The 16,339-nt window shown below is 41.3% G+C and overlaps 1 protein-coding gene across 2 annotated transcripts in view; it reads right to left on the reverse strand.

The window, feature by feature from the left end:
* Positions 1-16,059, reverse strand: part of LOC115157216 (rho-associated protein kinase 1) — a 79,684-nt gene extending 63,625 nt beyond the window's left edge. The window contains exon 1 of one of the 2 annotated variants that reach the window (XM_029705281.1): positions 15,022-16,059. In XM_029705281.1, coding sequence (XP_029561141.1) covers positions 15,022-15,114 — 93 coding nt within the window. In that variant the 5' untranslated portion in view covers positions 15,115-16,059. The remainder of the gene's footprint in view (positions 1-15,021) is intronic. The other variant, XM_029705282.1, reaches the window with a different exon arrangement.
* Positions 16,060-16,339: the final 280 nt, after the last annotated feature.

Below are 16,339 nucleotides of genomic sequence, written 5' to 3' on the forward strand. Positions count from 1 at the left end.
GATCCGTCATGGTCTGGGGCAGTGCGTCACAGCATCATTGGACTGAGCTTGTCATTGCAGGCAATCTCAACGCTGTGCGTTACAGGGATACCCTCCCTCATGTGGTACCCTTCCTGCAGGCTCATCCTGACATGACCCTCCAGCATGACAATGCCACCAGCCATACTGCTCGTTCTGTGCATGATTTCCTGCAAGACAGGAATGTCAGTGTTCTGCCATGGCCAGTGAAGAGCCCGGATCTCAATCCCATCGAGCACATCTGGGACCTGTTGGATCGGAGGGTGAGGGCTAGGGCCGTTCACCCCAGAAATGTCCGGGAACTTGCAGGTGCCTTGGTGGAAGAGTGGGGCAACATCTCACAGCAAGAACTGGCAGATCTGGTGCAGTCCATGAGGAGGAAATGCACTGCAGTACTTAATGCAGCTGGTGACCACACCAGATATTGACTGTTACTTTTGACCCCCCCTTTGTTCAGGGACACATTATTCAATTTCTGTTAGTCACATGTCTGTGGAACTTGTTCAGTTTATGTCTCAGTTGTTGAATCTTGTTATGTTAAGTTTGCTGAAAATAAATGCAGTTGACAGTGAGGGGAAGTTTATTTTTTTGCTGATAGACATTTTCAGAACCGCTCTCTGGACTGGCTGGTCCTGGAGGCCCCACTGGTCTACATTGACGTGGGGAAAATTGCTTTTAGTTTTTATGCCCCCAGCTCATGGAATAGCCTTCATGCCAACTTGAATTAGACTCACTGGTCTCCCATTGGACAGTTTAGATGGAGTTTAACCTCTCTAGTACATGTGGGACGAACTCGTCCCACCTACGTAACAGCCACTGAAATCCAGTGGCGCGATTTTTGAATCGTTAGAAATGCTATAACTTCAATTTCTCAAACATATGACTATTTCACAGCTATTTAAAGACAAGAATCTCGTTAATCTAACCCCACTGTCCGATTTCAAAAAGGCTTTACAACAAAAGCAAAACATTAGATTATGTCAGCAGAGTACCCAGCCAGAAATAATCACACAGCCATTTTTCAAGCTAGCATATCATGTCACATAAACCCAAACCACAGCTAAATGCAGCACTAACCTTTTATAATCTTCATCAGATGACACACCTAGGACATTGTGTTATACAATACATGCATGTCTGTTCAATCAAGTTCATATTTATATCAAAAACCAGCTTTTTACATTAGCATGTGACGTTCAGAAAAAGCATAACCACCGCAAACTTCCGGTGAATTTACTAACAGTTTGCTAAATTACTCACGATAAACGTTCACAAAAAGCATAACAATTATTTTAAGAATTATAGATACATTACCCCTCTATGCACTCGATATGTCCGATTTTAAAATAGCTTTTCGGATGAAGCACATTTTGCAATAATCTAAGTACATAGCCCGGCATTACAGGGCTAGCTATTTAGACACCCACCCAGGTCAGCCTCCACCAAAATCACATTTCCTATAAGAAAGATGTTCTTACCTTGCTTGTTCTTCATCAGAATACACTGCCAGGACTTCTACTTCAATAACAAATGTTGGTTTGGTCCCAAATAATCCATCGTTATGTTCCAACAGCGACGTTTTGTTCGTGAGTTCTAGAATGCTTTTTCGCGGTGTCGCGCATGGCGCATTGGCGTGTCAAAAATGTCTAAATATTCCATTACCGTACTTCGAAGCATGTCAACCGCTGTTTAAAACCAATTTTTATGCCATTTATGTCATAGAGAAGTGTTAATATTCCGACCGGGAGTATGCATTGAGCCTAAACAGCCGAATAAAATTTCTCCTCAGAAGCGACTCATGCACGCGCATCATTGAAAGGTCCTCCGAGCATCCACTTACAAAAGGCGATAATATATTTCAACCTGAGGTTCCCTCGTAAACCTTCAGTTATTTCGCGGGCTCTGAGAGCCTATTGGAGCCCTGGGAATTGTCACGTTACAGCTAAGATCCTTACTTTTCAATAAAAAGAGGTAAGACGCACGACTCCTTGTCAGACAGGGTACTTCCTGCTTGAAACCTTGTCAGGTTTTTGCCTGCCATAGGAGTTCTGTTATACTCACAGACACCATTCAAACAGTTTTAGAAAATTCAGAGTGTTTTCTATCCAAACCTGAACAATAATATGCATATTCTAGCTTCTGAGTTGGTGTAGGAGGCCGTTAAAAATGGGAACATATTTTTTCCAAAATTCTCAATACTGCCCCCTATACCAAACAGGTTAAGGGAGGTGATATGAGAGAGTTGTTTTGATTAATCTTGTATTGAGATCTTACATTATGAGTATTGTATTGAGATCTTACATTATGAGTATTAAATTGTGTATGTTCACATGGCTCGCTTGTAAATGAGATCCTGATGTCAATGGTGACCCCACACTCTATACAAAATAAGTTCAGTAAAATATTAACCATCCAAGATAAATCAACCCTACCAGTTAGTGCTGTGGCGGTCAAGAAATGTGCTCAGCTGGTTATTGTCATGTAAATGATTTTTCCATTCCTATTGACCATTTGAAAACACTGCAAAAAAAGCTTGTGCTCTGTTCCTTGCCTCAGGCTGCACATCCTGTTCATTATATTTTCACCCATCAGACTACTCTGAAATAAATCTAGTCTTTAGTAATATGTCAAATTTGTTTCGATTTAGAACGGACCATTAACAAATGGGTAGGAACAGTCCTTACATTTGGGAAAACAAGTGAAATCTGTTCAGGAGCATCAATAGTAACAGGTTTTCACTACAAAACATATTTCATTAAACTGTTGACAGCCCCTATCTCTGCGTACTCGAGAAAGGAATGAAGGAGAAAGAAAAAGAGAAGGAAACACAGTGGTGAGATATTCTGTAGCTAAAAGGTCATATGTCATCCTATTAATTATGAAAATATAAAAACAATTACCAGTTACGAGGCTATTCAAAATCAAATTCACTATAATTGTAGGTTAACTCTGAGCCACCCTGCACAATCAATGAATCTCACCTAGGGGTTATGCGTTCTCTCCCAGACTCATGGATAGAACGTTTGGAGCATAGCATGAGGTAACCAATCCATCCAGTATGCATAAGAATATAGTCCACACTCAAAAGGTGATTACTATAATAAAATAATATTTTGGAGTAAAGGCACGACCAATTATGTACCAAAGACATCTTAAAACGTAGCTTTTTTCAATGTTTATCTGCAGTGCGTAATATGCACTAGTATTGTATAACGGCACAATCATTATTTAAAGTTTTTTGTGTGTGGGGGGGGGGGGCATGGGTTCATATATAGGCCTATGCATAAGCTCTAATGTGCATATGGGTGTTACACATGTAACGTCTTAAATGCTTTGACTAAATCACCTAAGAAAGCGGTCCAATACCTTGTGTTTGGCTTTGAAACAATGATCATGTTTACCACTCAGTTTCAAAAAGTTGTTCAATTTCTTCAAAATTGAGCACCACAGTTAGGTCCAAAAATGTAGCCTAATGGTGAGTTTGAAAGCAAGATACTGATATGATAAGTGATTGATGTTTCAATTGCATTTGTGTTGAAGTCAGAGTGGTTTGAGGGACAATAGAGCACTGAGTACCAGGCCATTAGCGACCTGATAGTCTTTAGCAAATTGGGTACTACCAACTCATGTCCAGAGTGCATAAGAGGAGACTACCATGACTCAACGGTCATGTGGAATTTGACTGCGGTCATGACTCCTGACTTCCGATGTGGCTGTAATACAGTCACCACAACAACCCTATTCTCTGATACGATCTAGTGGAGAGAAATTGTTGAATTCAATCAGGCATGAGGACTTGACAAAGCAAGACTCAATTCATAACAGGCCTACCAACTGATACGTATGGCATTGTTGCTTGATACATTCAGGCCAAGTAAAAACAGAAATCCTGTACTAGGCTAGGCCTAATTAATTGAATAGACTATGCCTATATGCCAATACGGCTCGTAGAAAGTAGGCCTAGCTCAATAGCCAGAGCCATCTGTAGCCTATAGCCTTAATATGGCTCTAGAGACAAGCCAAGCATATCCGCCTCATTTTCAAACCTTGCTATGGACACAGCCAAACCGCCACTTTACTTCCCTACTGCAGCGCGCAGTGGTAAATTTGCAGCGGTAAATTATTTGAATGTCAGTTAACAGAGCCTAAAAAGTAAACAAGTATAATTGTAATGACAGGCTTTGTAGTCTATAGTTTAACTATAAAACGTGTGAGCATCCATTCTAGAGGAAAGCTTATTCATCATTCTATAGTCATACACCTGTCAATCAACTGCACGCTGCCTATTATTGCTTTGTTACTAGATAAATTGCATAAAAAATGATTTTAAACAGCGGTTGACATGCTTCGAAGTACAGTAATGGAATATTTAGACATTTTTTGTCACGAAATGCGCCATGCGCACGACCCTTATTTACCATTGGGATAGTGTCTAGAACGCACATATCCGCTGTTTGGATATAACGATGGATTATTTGGGACCAAACCAACATTTGTTATTGAAGTAGAAGTCCTGGGAGTGCATTCTGACGAAGAACAGGAAAGGTAATAACATTTTTCTTATAGTAAATGTGATTTTGGTGAAGGCTAAACTTGCCGGGTGTCTAAATAGCTAGCCCGTGATGGCTGGGCTATGTACTTATAATATTGCAAAATGTGCTTCATCCAAAAAGCTATTTTAAAATCGGACATATCGAGTGCATAGAGGAGTTCTGTATCTATAATTCTTAAAATAATTGTTATGCTTTTTGTGAACTTTTATCGTGAGTAATTTAGTAAATTGTTAGTAAATTCCCCGGAAGTTTGCGGGGGTATGCTAGTTCTGAACGTCACATGCTAATGTAAAAAGCTGGTTTTTGATATAAATATGAACTTGATTGAACAAAACATGCATGTATTGTATAACATAATGTCCTAGGTGTGTCATCTGATGAAGATCAAAGGTTAGTGTTGCATTTAGCTGTCTTCTGGGTTTTTGTGACATATGCTAGCTTGAAAAATGGGTGTCTGATTATTTCTGGCTGGGTACTCTGCTGACAATCTAATGTTTTGCTTTTGTTGTAAAGCCTTTTTGAAATCGGACAGTGTGGTTAGATTAACGAGAGTTATCTTTAAATAGCTGTAAAATAGTCATATGTTTGAAAAATGGAAGTTTTCGGATTTCTAAGGGATTTGAAAATCGCGCCACAGGATTCAACTGGCTGTTGAGTGGGTAGCCCTGAGAGGTTAAGAGCAGTTGGAGGCCACGGAAGGAGTGTTGTATGACATTGAAGCTCGTTTGGAGGTTTGTTAGCGCAGCGTCCAAAGAAGGGCCAGATGTATACAGAATAGTGTTGTCTACATAGAGGTGGATCAGGGAATCACCAGCAGCAAGAGTGACATCATTGATATATACAGAGAAGAGAGTCGGCCCGAGAATTTAACCCTGTGGCACCCCCATAGAGACTGCCAGAGGTCAGGACAACAGGCCCTCCGATTTGACACACTGAACTCTGTCTGAGAAGAAGTTGGTGAACCAGGCGAGGCAGTCATTTGAGAAACCAAGGCTGTTGAGTCTGCCGATAAGAATACATTGATTGACAGAGTCGAAAGCCTTGGCCAGGTCAATGAAGACAGCTGCACAGTACTGTCTTTCATCAATGGCGGTTATGATATCATTTAGGACCTTGAGCGTGGCTGAGGTGCACCCATTACCAGCTCAGAAACCAGATTACATAGCGGAGAAGGTACGGTGGGATTCGAAATGGTCGGTGATCTGTTTGTTCACTTGGCTTTCAAAGACTTTAGAAAGGCAGGGCGGATATAGGTCTGTAACAGACAATGAATGAAAATGCCAGGGAGGAGTTATTGTGACAGGGTAGGAACAACATTTGTGTTTCCTAGGGGACCCTATAATCTTTAGATACACAATGTTTTTTCTTAGCTACTTCATGCAGCTAACATATTCATGCTTTGCGTATTCCTCTTTAATTTAGAAGATACTGTTGCACAAACATGCTGATTTAGGTCTACACCGTCACTGGTATTATCAGGCTGTATAGCTCATTATGCTTGCTCTTACTCAGTACATTTATTAGCTAGCGATTAGCATTAGCAGCTAACAAGATTCAGAAACAACTTGCTAAAACAGACTAGCTGTTTGCTGATGTAAGAAACACAAACTAATAGTGTAATTATAGAATGCTAGTAGATTTATATTCAGAAGCAAAGTGACAACTGCATCATTGTCATCAACACTGTCCATGCAGACTGAACGCAAGCGTCTCGTGGTCGGGGAACAACAAATGCGCTCCTTGAGTGACAGGAGACAGGGATAGGTCTGCGTGGAAAGCGGCATGGAGAGAGAAAGTGGCGAGACTGGAGAGAGATGACAAGTTTCGAACTATAAAAATGGACATTACACACTGCGTATCACATTTAAAAAACCAAACATTCAAATACCGTCATAGACGGTAAAGTAAAAACCCAAACCGGTTTGTGCATCAATACCGGTATATCGCCCTGACCTAGCACGCCACATTTATTTTATTTTTTTACTATTTAACCTGTTTGGGCTAGGGGCAGTATTGAGAATTTTGGAAAAAATATGTGCCCATTTTTAACTGCCTCCTACACCAACTCAGAAGCTAGAATATGCATATTATTGTTCAGGTTTGGATAGAAAACACCCTAAAGTTTCTAAAACTGTTTGAATGGTGTCTGTGAGTATAACAGAACTCCTATGGCAGGCAAAAACCTGACAAGGTTTCATGCAGGAAGTGGCCTGTCTGACAAGGAGTCGTGCGTCTTGCATCTGTTTATTGAAAAGTAAGGATCTTAGCTGTAACGTGACAATTCCTAGGGCTCCAATAGGCTCTCAGAACCCGGGAAAAACCTGAAGGATGACGAGGCGGCCTCTGGCTGAAACAGATTATCGCCTTTGGTAAGTGGCCGATCAGAGGACCATTGAATGAGGCGCGTGCACGATTCGCCCCCGTGGAGAAATTTCATTCGGCTGTTCAGGCTCATTGCAGATTCCCGGTCGGAATATTATTGCTTTTCTACGAGACAAATGGCATAAAAATTGGTTTTAAACAGCGGTTGACATGCTTCGAAGTACGGTAATGGAATATTTAGACATTTTTTGTCACCCCATGCGCCATGCTCGTGATGTAGCATTCTGATAGTGTCTAGAACTCACGAACAAAACGTCGCTGTTTGGATATAACGATGGATTATTTGGGACCAAACCTACATTTGTTATTGAAGTAGAAGTCCTGGCAGTGTATTCTGACGAAGAACAGGAAAGGTAAGAACATTTTTCTTATAGGAAATGTGATTTTAGTGAAGGCTGAACTGGGTGGGTGTCTAAATAGCTAGCCCGTGATGCCGGGCTATGTACTTAGAATATTGCAAAATGTGCTTCATCCGAAAAGCTATTTTAAAATCGGACATATCGAGTGCATAGTGGAGTTCTGTATCTATAATTCTTAAAATAATTGTTATGCTTTTTGTGAACGTTTATCGTGAGTAATTTAGCAAACTGTTAGTAAATTCCCCGGAAGTTTGCGGGGGGTATGCTTTTTCTGAACGTCACATGCTAATGTAAAAAGCTGGTTTTTGATATAAATATGAACTTGATTGAACAGACATGCATGTATTGTATAACATAATGTCCTAGGTGTGTCATCTGATGAAGATCATAAAAGGTTAGTGCTGCATTTAGCTGTGGTTTGGGTTTATGTGACATGATATGCTAGCTTGAAAAATGGGTGTCTGATTATTTCTGGCTGGGCACTCTGCTGACATAATCTAATGTTTTGCTTTCGTTGTAAAGCCTTTTTGAAATCGGACAGTGTGGTTAGATTAACGAGATTCTTGTCTTTAAATAGCTGTAAAATAGTCATATGTTTGAGAAATTGAAGTAATAGTATTTCAAACGATTCAAAAATCGCGCCACTGGATTGAAGTGGCTGTTACGTAGGTGGGACGAATTCGTCCCACATGCGCCAGAGAGGTTAAGGAACTCAGTCAGGCTTTAAACTTACTTTTGAAAGTTGTAATTGATATATATTATTTTATCCTCACTCAAATATCACACAAACACATTAACTTCTGTTAGGTGGGGGCAGTATTTTCACGGCCGGATGAAAAACGTACCCAAATTAAACGGCCTACTACTTGGGCCCAGGAACTAGAATATGCATATTATTAGTAGATTTGGATAGAACACACTGAAGTTTCTAAAACTGTTTGAATATTGTCTGTGAGTAAAACAGAACTCATAAGGCAGGCAAAAACTTGAGAAAAATCTAACCAGGAAGTGGGAAATCTGGTGCTTGTAGTCTTCAAGTCATTGCCTATCCAACACAGTGACTTAGGGTTCATTTTGCACTTCCTAAGGCTTCCACTAGATGTCAACAGTCTTTAGAACCTAGTTTCAGGCTTTTGCAGTGAACAGAGAGCGAACAAGAAGGCCGGGAAGTTGGTGACTCCGGAAAGGACATGAGTTCATTGGCGCGCGTTCACATGAGAGGTAGCTGTGTTCCAAAACGTTTTTCAAGACATTGGAATCGTCCGGTTGGAATATTATTGAAGTTATGTTAAAAAGGCCCTAAAGATTGATGCTATACAACATGTCAAACGTTTCAACGAATGTAAATACAACTTTTTATTTTTTGACTTTGTCGTGAAATTTTGGGCGCGCTTCCTACATTTGGAGTAGCTTACTGAACACGTAAACAACAAGGAGGTATTTGGAAATAAATTATGGACTTTATCGAACAAAACATTTATTGTGGACCTGGGATCCCTGGAAGTGCCTTCTGATGAAGATCATCAAAGGTAAGTGAATATTTATAATGCTATTTATGATTTTAGATGACTCCAAAATGGCGGGTATCTGTATTGCCTAGTGTATGTTTCTCAGCGCCGTACTCAGATTATTGCAAAGTGTGCTTTCCCCGTGAAGCTTTTTTGAAATCTGTCACAGCGGTTGCATAAAGGAGATGTTAACTATCATTTTTGAATAACAGTTTAATATTTTATCAACGTTTATGATGAGTATTTTTGTAAATTGTTGGAGGCAAAATATTTTCTGAACATCACGCGCCAATGTAAAATGCTGTTTTTGGATATAAATATGAACTTTATCGAACAAAACATACATGTATTGTCTAACATTGAGTCCTAGGAGTGTCATCTGATGAAGATCGTCAAAGGTTAGTGCTTAATTTTAGCTGAATTTCTGGTATTTGTGACCCCTCTCCTTCTTGGAAAATGGCTGTGTGGTTTTTCTTGTTTTGTACCTGTCCTAACATAATCTAACTTTATGCTTTCGCCGTAAAGGCTTTTTGAAATCGGACAATGTGGTTACATTAAGGAGAAGTGTACCTTTAAAATGGTGTAAAATAGTCGGATGTTTGAGAACTTTGAATTGTGACATTTTGTTGTTTTGAATTTGGCGCTCTGATTTTTCACTGGCTGTTGAATAGTGTGTCCCACCTGCCCAAGAGAGGTTAAACATGGCAAAATGTATAAAATCGCAAGAAAATATGCTTTAAAACTGCAATATGTTCTTTGCACCCCATGACAAAATGTGTAGAATTGCATGAAATAAGCTTTAAATGTGCAAAATTCTCTGCACCAACAAGGATGTGAACAGTGCTTGAGCCAATATAAATAGTCGTGGCACGTGCGAAGAAGGTGCATGGGATGTTCCCCAATGCTGGAAGGGGGACCCTGAGTGAACAAGTTCGGGAGCTCCTGGGCTTCAGTATGCTTCACTTCACACTGAAGAAAATCAAACCTCAAACAATCATATATGGCAGTCTGGGAAAAATAGCAAAAGAAAATGGAGATGAGAGGCCTGCATTGCAGCCTTCTAACTCACTGCCTTTTTACAGCATTCTGCTGATGCAGTAGCCAGAGGAGAGTGACATGTATCCATCCATAAGATTATTAAATAAAATAACAAAAAGCACTCTATTAATGAAAAATAGATTTATAATTGCATTACTAGGACTACACCCCCCCCAAAAAATTACATAAAAAAATAGACATAACATGACAATTATTTCTATTAAACTGAAGGGTAGAAAAATCCAGTGGAGGACAACCTCTTTCCAGGCATTTCAGTTCGAGTTTAAGTTTCCATGGCAACTCAACCACATCTTCCTTCTCTAAAATGCCAACAATGGGCACTGTGGGTAAGGCCAGGCGGAGAAGCCTTACTTCTCATTTCCATTTCCCAAATAAGAGCAATACAGATGGTCAGTTCACAATGCAAAATGTGATTAGGAAGTAAGTAAAGCCATCGATCTACACCACAGAACAGTGTCAATAGCCGGCTCCCTCAGTCTGCAACTCATACTAAAGCAATACTAGACGTATCATGCTCTTCGCATACTTCATTTTTTTCTGCAATGCATTGTCGATGGCTGAAAAATCCAACTAATGGGCATGGCTAGGACAATTCCCTGCATACAGTGTCATGGGGATGTAGGCCAGAATTTTGGAAAACTCTGCCTGCCAATCAACAAGGCCCATCAGAGAGCCGAGTCAGACTGTCCTCAATGCCAGAAAAAAGGAGTAACAGTTCATAATATCTACAGACAGGAAATCCCACTTACCTAGAAAGACTGCATATCTAACAAGATTCGTGGATAAATGGCAATGACAGTGAACCCAGGCATGGCGAACCGGGGCATTTCATTTCCTTATGAGGCCCCAGTGAGTCGTACTGGCTGTCAAAAAGGCTTTCACGTCAAAATATAATTGAGTCATTCCAACAGAGAGAGGTGCACCACTCACATGTCTCTTAGTACTGACTGAGCCCTGGATTCTCAAGGCAAAGTAAACTCAGCCATGGCTGCCTGCCTTACGTTGCCAGGACTCCTGACCTCATGACCTAGCAAGCCTAAACCAACTTATTCAACATTGACCTGCAGCTCAATTCAGACAAGCTCTGCTAACTGGCTGGCCAACTAGCTGGCTCTACTGAACACAGACAGCACAGCCAGGGCAGGCAGGGGGAGATTCATTGGTTAGTGGGATTAAAAGTAAAATAATGATGGTAAAGAGGAAAAGATTAAAGGGATAGAAAAAAAAACACAGGAGGCAGTGACGTTAAAGGAAATGAATCACGGAAGGAGGTTGGGCTGCCCAGTTATTAAAGGGCCTGGGACTGGATCATTTTAGTCTGCATTCCTGCACATGATCAGTCAGTTCAGGGGGAATGTTATGTGCTGCAATGAATAGCTGGGCCTATTGTTGTTCCAATAGGCAGGCGAATAGCTGAGGAGTGCAGTTTAGAGTTTACAACTGACAGTCACAGCACTGGCCTGGACCATTCTGACAAAGCTGTGCACAGATGCAATGCGGACTCAACTTTTACCACCAATACGTCCATATTTCTCCTCAATGGCATGCCGTTCATCTTTGGGGGCTAAGATAGACGTTAACACCACAGCTATGTATTAAGCAAGTAGCCAGATACACAAGGAACTTTAGCACCTGAATTATCAGTGCAGGGAGGGGGCACTGATCGTAAACCAACTATAGCCTCAACATTCTTGATATCTGTTGCACGACCACCGGCAGTAAACATACCTAAAACTCACGAGACATTTCGCAACCAAAATGTGTGATCCACCCATGCAAAGTAAATTACATACACTCTTAGTCTCAGCTCAAGGAGGAGGCCAAACATACGTCTAGGCTAGGGAGCCAAATGTGCCAAGTGTCAAAGAAACAACAAAGACTGCGCTATGCCAGGAAGTCTTTCCATCTCAAAACAATGGTCCATATCAGGCAAGTCCCAACAGATTAATCCAGCCATCCCATTCTGCCAGCCCAAGACTTGGATTTACCAAAAATGTGATCAAACCCAAGGAGACTACCAACTAGCAATTATGATTGAAATAGGCTTCTATTCAAGGATTTCCTGGACATGAGAATTTTTCAAAACTAAGCCTGTGTGAGCTATCAAAAGCCCTATGGAAAAACAAACATAGCTAACTACATAGACAATAGCAGCCCCCTTTAATAATGTCAGTGAGCTTTCCCTTCACAATGCCAGGAATACTGGTTGTGCAGAGGCTCTCAGGAGCAGGAGCCTGCCTGGAGCTGAGCGATGCAGGGCGGGCAGTGTTACAGATATGGCTCTCTCTCTCTCTCTCCAAGAGAAATTACTTCGGGAGAAGATAAGCATGACTGGGCTGGACCACAGCGTCTGAGTGATAGGCCACCCCTGAGTGGAGGATGCAGGCCAAATGTCACAGCCTACAACAGGCAAAAGAACAACAGCATAACTTATTTTGGCCAAGGCAGTGGCAAACTAGCCTGTGTGCTAGTCTTGCCGAGCTCTTAGCAACATTTGGCATGGCAGTTCCATAAGGAGTTGGCAAGAGAGCCGAAAGACTGGCACCCCGGACCCCACCCATGCTAGTGGCAAACCAACGCAACCAAGTCAAATCAGATTAGAGATACAACAACCATAGCAGCCTAAGTAAAACACTTCCATTGTGCATTTTGATAGAACCGATTATCCAGAGAATAGCAGCCAAACATGTTGGAAATTGCTTTATGCGTTAAATGTCCCGATTCAAAGAAAGGCTCTTTCGGAAACAAGTCTACATTCAACATAATTTTGGTTTTATGGGTATTGAGAGAACACACCCATCTAGCTACCTCAGAGCAGAGGCTGGGCAAGCAGCTCTGACTCTTTCCAGGCGCAGGCCGCACATACATAATGGCTTTGGGACACACAGGGGACACTAGGCCAGTCAAAGACAAGAGGTTATTTGATTAGCATGGAATTTTATTAAGCTGTGGGTGGAGTAGCATGGTGGTGGAGAGGGGGCTGAAGCAAAGGCTTCCATTCATTGATCAGGAGATTGCAACTAGGAGGAAAAGAGGAACAACACCCTTGTGTGTAGCTGCCTTTGGCCTGCGCTACGGGACAGTCCCCACAGCTTTTTGCCATTAAAAGTCAGAGGAGAGCCGAAGCATGTGCATTAGGTGAGTTTGCCTTGCCTTTCTCTATGGCAGACAGGCAGGGAGGTCAGGGAGACTAAATAACTGATCTTGTTTAAGAGTCAGAGTTAGTTACATATAAAAATAACAGTGAACTAAGGTAGGTGGGGGTGGGTAGGGCTCCAGAAAAACCTTCCTCCCAGTGAGTGGATGATTTGAATGCTCCCTTAATCATCAGTGAATGAGGCACCCTTTCCAGTGTAAGGGAAATTCAATAATGCTTTGTCTCAGTCACTGTCATCTCTCCCACAATTAATACCCTAAGACAGAAGCCCGTATTGGCATGAGATGCTGTATGAATAAGCTACATATATTGTATTTCTATGGCTGGCAAAATAAGCATGGGATTCCCTGTCTGTTTGATTGATAGTAGGCCTAATACCTGCTGCCCAGCTATTGGTGAGAAGAATGCTTTAATTCTTGTCAAACATTATTTGCATAATTCTACGAGGTTCATACCCGTCAGCATAACAATTGCTGTTGCTGAGGACAACTGCAGGAAATTCAGGCTAGTACTTTCCACTGAGTTACAATAGATAATGCTCCACCTGGATTCTTGATCCATCAAAAGGCCTCAGGAAGCTGACAGTGTATGTGATCTCCTCAAAACCCAATTCATCCAAGAGGCTAGTTACAGTGTAACCACACGTGGGGCCTATTTATCTAATCCTCTTATATGATACTGTTGCCTAAAGCAATCACTGTCAGTCCAATACACAGAAACTGCTAATGATGTGGATCAAAGACATCCAGGCTTTACTAGGACGCTCTAAATGATAGAGACAAAGGCTATGTTCCAATATACAAACTTGCATGCCACTTAGAATGAAGCAGTGTATTGGGCATGCATTTAAGTGTAATGGACATGCATAGAACATAGCCAGACACAGTACCAGCCCCTGAGAGGCAAACCTCAACAGTCGTTTTAAAATTTGCATCATTGATACAGTACAGCCTGTGGAGTTATTTCTCTGAGGTTTAGCACGTGGCAGTCTGATAGGAGTCAGTGATGAGTCGTGAGTGAGATACAGGAAATCGTCAGGGTTGGCAGACCAGAGCAGGTTAACTGATGCAGCTGGGATGGCAGGTTAGAACAGGCCTGATGCATACTGTAGCTTACACTTCAGAGGATATATATATGTATATATATACTTTTCGTGTATACTCTCCATAGAGTGTCCTCTAGTAATGCCCATTATACAACAAAAGGAGGCCATCAAGCAGGCAGCACCGAACACTGTCTCATTTGTTCCACTGTCAGCCCTTTAATCTTCAAATGGAAATAAATTAATTTACAAATAAATCAGTGACTTGTGTCACTGCAGGTTGCACTTAGGTTTACGACTTCAACTTGAGACATGCATTTCCTTTTCTGGTTCTATGCACTATGATTGACTGACTATCTTCGTGGAAACAACTAACTTATATACAGTGTAACGTTGGCTTTCTGTCTTACTATTTCGTCTGCAAAATACCCTCAGGGTCAAACAGGACAATAGCAACTTCAACGGTGTTGATGGTTTTAAAATAGCTGTAGCGAAATTTGGCAATTGTAATTATAACAAGAATGAGACATTAAACTTTGTTGATTAATAGTTATTCAGTCCTGCTCTAGCTAGCATAGATGCCCTAGCTAACTAGAGTAACGCTATATGACTTATCGCTGTTTTGGATGCCACTTGTTCAGCTTGCTAGCCAGTTAAGAAATGTTAGTTAACAAACGTTAACTACCCACTAGTTAAGTAGTTAGCTAATCTTCAAGATGACGACTGGCCAAATATAGCCTACAATCAGCTAGTTATTCGTATAACGTTAGCTAGTTGCCGTTAATAACAATCAGGTAGTTAGCAAGTTGATTAATTCAATTAAATAGTACGTTAATTTAAACAAACCACAAACTTAGCTAGCATGCGTACGTTAGTTAGCTAGCATTAGCTAACATTAGCTTACAAGCCAAGTTCATTGTCAGGCTAGCTAACATTAACTTACCAAAAGGCAATCCGTGTTTATTTCCGACTTCGGGTCCTTCAACATGGCATCGATTTTCTCAAAACGAGCCTCCAAACTTTCTCCAGCAGACATTGTTGCAGTTAGGTAGAGTTCCACGCCGGTGTTATAATTAAAATGAGTTAATCTAGCTATAGGGCTAGTTAGCTAGCCTAATGTTCTTCCCTTCGCGTGAACTCAGTGTTTAGCTAGCTAACTACAATTCCGTGGAACCCGCAGTTTGAATCAAAGAAACGTGTTTCTTCTCGTTTTTTCACAGACGATGAAACGTTTGATATTCAAAAGCCACATTTTAAGAGAAAAATGTTTCCCCAGCTCAGATTTGGAAGACAACTTCAACAATTCAAAATGAGATAACTGCATCGACGACAGATTAGTCGGCGACCACAGGATGCAGCTGCGGAGTTGTGCAGGACTTTAAAAGATAACGATACATCCAAAATCAACTTATAAAAATTAAACCGTTTTTTAAAAAATCCGGCGTTAGGTTGCAAACTAGCCACATTACTCCAGGCCTGTCCATCGGTGCCAGACCCTTGCAAAAAAAAGTCAAATAAGTCTGACAGCTGCAAAGTAGAAGTGGCGAAAAAAAAAAAACTTTGCTTCCAAATTTCGATCAGTTTAAAACACGGTCTTGTTAAAACATTTAATTACTGTCCTTTCGTAGTAAACCTCACATGTCATCGGCCATTGATGTTGAACGATACAGACGGAAATCGTGCTGGTTCTACATAGATACATCGGCTTTTGATCTGTTATTTTTCGAAAAATAGACTATGCCCGATTTTCTCCCCACTGCCTGACAAACATGTCCGCCTTCCTGTTCAAACACCGGAGAAGCAACTTTGAAATTTCAAGCACTGCGCATGAGCCACACTGGTAGCGCGTTCAAGGAGTTCACAGGCTGGGTTGTTGAGCACGCGATCACGATGATGACAAAGGTCGCGTTCCACTGCTTTCTGGGGATTTTCATATAACACGATAATTCGGATAACCACGCAAGCTACGCCCTTACTGGGCGTTAGCAAGCTAGCAAATAGGCTATTTAGTGCTTCGTATCAACAGCCAATCCAGTAGGGTCTGGAAGCTATGGTGAGCTCCCTCACCCATACCTGAATCACCCAACTGTCCCCCTGTCCACTTCCCTCCCCTCCATTGCACCCAAAATGAATAGGGCTCTGTAACATCATCGCCCCCATCACGTTATGTAGAAACGCACTATTACCGTAGATTTTATCCAAAGACATTTTATAACTAAACCAAGATAGACCATAGCCCGTCGTTTCAAATGAGTCATAGT

The sequence above is a fragment of the Salmo trutta genome, chromosome 21 (genome assembly GCF_901001165.1).
Source record: "Salmo trutta chromosome 21, fSalTru1.1, whole genome shotgun sequence".
NCBI lineage: Eukaryota > Metazoa > Chordata > Actinopteri > Salmoniformes > Salmonidae > Salmo > Salmo trutta.